Source organism: Corvus brachyrhynchos, unplaced genomic scaffold (assembly GCF_000691975.1).
Source record: "Corvus brachyrhynchos isolate BGI_N302 unplaced genomic scaffold, ASM69197v1 scaffold91, whole genome shotgun sequence".
NCBI classification, from domain to species: Eukaryota; Metazoa; Chordata; class Aves; order Passeriformes; family Corvidae; genus Corvus; species Corvus brachyrhynchos.
Window position 1 is genome coordinate 2,298,407 of NW_008236442.1, and position 4,783 is coordinate 2,303,189.

Consider the following 4,783-nt stretch of genomic DNA (forward strand, 5'->3'; position numbering starts at 1 on the left):
AGCACAGCATGCACAGAGAAACACTGACTTACTCTCGAGACATGCCACAGCATGATGCTTACTTCATGAATGTTTGTAAAGTGCTTTAAAAAAACCCTCAGAAAGAAGATGCTCTGGCAATACAGATGTGGTTCTCCTTGTGAAATGAAGTTTATTTCAGTGGTCTGTGGTTTAGCTCTTATTCAAAAGCAACCAAGATTAGTAGATAGGGCTTTTAATAGAGCTTCTCCCTCACACTTCCCAGACCCTGCCTTCCAGGCTGTGCTCCAGACCTCTGCCTCCCTTCCAGTCTCCCATTTCTGACTGCTCCCTTTCCCTCCTACTCACTCTTCTGCTCTCTCCCTATTCCCGTCTTTCTGACACAGCAAGCAGCTCTTAACTGCCCATTACTTTGTGGCCTGCATTGCTTATCTCCCCTGAAACCCTGACACCTTTTCATAGTGTTTAACTGTTCAGTGCAGGGCTTGTCCTGCTCTACACGAATGCAGCACTTTAAGGCTCAAGGGAATTCCCTACCTGGGGAATCAGAAGCCACACACATTTCCCACCCCATGCTCCCTGCAGTCACATGCCTTCAGGCACTTCCGTGAATAAAAGCTATTGCTAAGCCACAGTCATGTTAGGATAATTCTGAAGTCTCATGGGATCAGGGCTGCAATTCTTTCCTTTAAGCACAGAGCAATTTAAGGCTTTCCACAGTTTAAAGAGAAGTTGAGAAAACAGATCCTATAGGCAGTGTTCCACTGACCCACATCACTTTCTCTCTAAAGATCGTGAAGAGCTGATTTCAGAGCACTGCAGTCACTTCTGATATATATTCCTCACTTAATCATGATCCCCAGCAAGTCCCTACTATTCATATAAGCAGAGGAGCCAGGGGCAATCAGGCCAGGAGAGAGATGCTACATTAATCCCCATAGTCCAATCCAGCAGGCATCAGTAAGGGAGAATTCCACTTTTTGCCTACTTACGAATCACAGGATCTGGCCCCTCCATGAGTCCCAGAGCCAACACTTAATGAAAACAGACAGAGGACAAGAGAAAATGCTTGATAGAGCACAGTATTGTTTCTGAAAGGAAATGTTTTCTCAGTTTCCCATGAGGCATCAGTAGCTCTTCAAACAGAGCCCAAACCTCAAGTATGCCAGCGATTCACCAGGCAAACATGAGCTCATTACCTCAGCCCACCGCCTGCAATTTCAGTCACTTTCGTTTTTCAAACCCCAAAATTGGAGCTCCAGGAATCCCCGTGAAGGGTTCACAATACAGCCCCTCTCTGAGTGAAACTGCTGAGCCTTCACAGAGATCAGGAGCTTGGAAAACCTGCAGTTCCCTGAAACGGGTTTCTTTCATCAGCAAGGCAGGCCTGGCACAGCCACTCAGACCTTCACCAGCTCCTCTTTTCCCCAGCAGAGCAGAGACAGCCCTGCTGGTTTACCCTCTCCTAGCAAAGACTTCCAACAGAATTTGTTCTGGTTCCAAAAGGAGCACAAATGTCTGAGAGAGGAGGAGACACTACACCTTTGTTTCCTGGGAGATTTGGGCTAGGTTGGCATCAGGTATCACAATCCAGGCTGTTCTGCCTTGCTTCAGGGTTACACTTTCAGCAAGGAGCTTTGTGTGTATGTTCAGGTGTGCCAAACTGCTCCCTCCGAGCATTGCACAACACCAAGGGAGGCAAACTCCAATGATTTCCAGTAACAGCTCTGCTGTTTTAATTGGGATGTTGTGTTCTGCTAATTGATTGGTTTAAAGAAAGCAGCACAGGTACAATATGGAGGGAAAAAACCTCCACACCAAGTCAGACCTGCTCATCAACTTAGCTAAAGGAAGGTACTGTCTTAGGAAACGAGATACAATTTCCTCCTGGCCCAGAAGCAGCCCTGGCAAAATACAATTAAAACCTTTGAAGGAATACTTACACTTCCTGCAGGTTCGACAGCTCTGCAAAGGCAGAAGGATCAATCTCTGTCAACTTGTTGTAGCTCAGGTTTCTGTTAAAATAAAAGACAGTGAGATCAGCAAACTGCAGTCACCCTGCTCAGCAAAACAGAGTCATCCTAATTATTCTGGATTGCACTGGAGGGTTTGGGTTTTGGCTTTTTTCGAAAGAGAACTTAAACGGGAGAGCAGCATTTTTCTGCTGAATACACTAGTGAGTTTAGTTCCATGACAAAAATGTTATCTAGCTCTCCCCAAGCTTCTTCCTCTTTTGCATTAGATTAGTGTGGTTTTAATTTGTCTTCATATTACACAATTACATTTATTATTCTACTATTGGTTATTCACAACCACAAAACTAATCACAGATGAATAGGATATTTCCTGACAAATTAAAGTCTGAACTGAAACAATCAACAAACCTTCCACTAAATATTTTATAGCTATATTCACATGGAGTATTTTTTTATACCACTGTGTGTTACAAAGGAAATACTACATATATAGGTTTGTACACTTACTGTGTGCAACATAAAATATATTCTACATTTTCTAACAAGATTATATAATTAGTATATCACTGAACGGTGATATTTATTTAATCAGTGAATACAGCTTGCAAGCCACACAGTAGTACACACTTTGGTCCTCAACAACCCCAGCCAACGCTCTCCAACTATCCAACAGCCCAAATCTAATCTGAATCATATTCTAGCACTGATGGGTGACAAATGGGTTGTGCCATATTATCTGAAAGCAGCCTGGTGGGAGAGCAGACCTGCCTCACAGGACATCCCTGATTGGAAACACATCCAGAGCTCAACATGCTTCAGGCAGGAACACACTGCAAGGATTGCTAGGGACAGCAAACAGGCAAAATAATGCAAATTAAGTGCCAACTCCAGAAACCACAAGCAAGAGCTTTGCCATGCTGTGCTGTAGCATCATACTGTGCAACAGCAGAGTCTTCCCTCCAAGATATGCAGTCTCAGCACAGCACACAGGACAGGTCGAACCTGCAGCTAGGGACTAACCAGGAGAACACAGATGAATAAAGACCAAGTGACTAATGGTGCAGAAAGTAACAAGTGCTTTAATTACTATTCTCTATGCAGTGCTGGCATGTTTCTGTTAGTGTGTAATCTAAAGAGGGAGGAGGCAAATTGATGGGTGGTAGCAGAAAAACAACCACAGTAAATTGTAAGGAAATTGTGAGGGGGACTTCTTTAATTTCACTTTGCTCCACACCCTGCTCTAGGATATTACCCTGGGTAAAAATCAACCCTCCTGCCTCCTCTGCAGGGAGGTTACACCCCTCTTACTGCACCTCTGAACACAACCCAAAAGATTCATGGCCTGATTTTAGATAAGCCCTCAAACATTGAGCTGCTTTTTCAAACCACCAAGCCAGTCTGACTAGAAAACTGGCCAATCTTCCCTGGTTTGGGTTTTTCTTTGCTTTAAAACTGTGCCCACAGAAAGCAAGCAGGTCTGGAACCCAAACAGGTAAACAGGACCTAAATCACCGAGGCACCTACAGAACTTTTACCAATGCTCCATGACCCAAGAGCTGAGGCAAGCATAAAGAAAAGGCAGCTGCCAGAAGAGCATTGATGGAAAATGCCTCTTGAAGTGCTCACACTAACACACTGCATTCTGTGGCAAAGCAAGGAGAAATCCAGGCTCACGGCAGCCTTACAAATACCAAGACTTGAAAGACTACAAAGCTTACTAACTCTGCATGACTAGCAGGAAGTGATAAACACCTCTTTCAAGCGAAAAAGCAGATATTGATCACCTGCCCTCTTGTAATGCATTTATGGGAAGTCCTCAAAGCATTCCCCTGCACGAGGGAATCATTTGATGGCTCTCACATCACACCATTCACCATCATTTCAGAGCAACCAGCTCTGAAGGCAGCTCCTTACATCTTGCCCAAAATGTTCAAATTTTTGCCAATACCTGCTGTGGAAGAATGCTCTACAAATCAACAACACAGGCTGGCTCTTAACAGAGCCTAGAACTGAAGCTATACAGGAGTGTAAAACTTAACCAAGCATCTCAGTTTAAAATATGCTGTCCTGTAAGCCCCTACTGTCTTTTAAAACACTCAAGAGACCTTTAAATCAATACCAGCCTACAGCAGATATCCATTTCACTATGAACTCAAAGGCATTTATCTAAATAAAAGTCAAACTGCAGTTTAAACTCGGAGTGTGTTTGAAAGCCAAGTCCATATTCATAGCACAATTACGAATTAAAGTGCAATTTGCCCACAGATTATATTACTACTTTTTTTTTTTTAAAAAACCACACAGTAAGATCAGGTTGGAGCTTGTCCCTGCCTGATCTACAGGCAAAAAGAGAAAATACAACAGGTAATGTCCTACAGGCTCAGCACAATAATGCCGACACAGAAATATGAGTGACAAACTATAAGGGGGAAATAGAGGCAGACATGACCATGCATGAATCCGTTTTCATGTACTTCTGTGCCTTCTACTGCACCCAATCTTTACATTTTTTAAGGTAACATATTTCTCCTCAACACATTCCTCTGCAACAGGCTAAGAGGCTATTTTATGAAGCAAGAAACAAGAACACATGCACCAAAACTAATCATCCCTACACTTGCCAGAGGGACCAGATCCCTGGCTTAGCCTGTGCTCAAGCACTGAGTGACACTGACGTGAACCTCTGAAGTTCACAAGTGAAAAAACAAAGATCTTCATAAATTAAAGGATTTCACGGCCACAGTTTAATGTCACCCAAAGTGACTTTCTGATTATTGTTGCTGCAATTCAGGACATCTGAACATCCAAGTCACTGCACAAGTAGCTGG

At 43.4% G+C, this 4,783-nt stretch overlaps 1 protein-coding gene across 1 annotated transcript in view; it reads right to left on the bottom strand.

Moving 5' to 3' along the window:
- The window catches only part of LRIG1 (leucine rich repeats and immunoglobulin like domains 1), a 55,567-nt gene extending 51,735 nt beyond the window's left edge, over positions 1–3,832 (bottom strand). The window contains exons 1-2 of the mRNA XM_017747154.1: positions 3,816–3,832; positions 1,923–1,994 (exon numbers count right to left, since the gene is read on the bottom strand). Of these exons, the coding sequence (XP_017602643.1) occupies positions 1,923–1,994; positions 3,816–3,832 (89 nt within the window). The remainder of the gene's footprint in view (positions 1–1,922; positions 1,995–3,815) is intronic.
- Between the last annotated feature and the right edge of the window lie 951 nt (positions 3,833–4,783).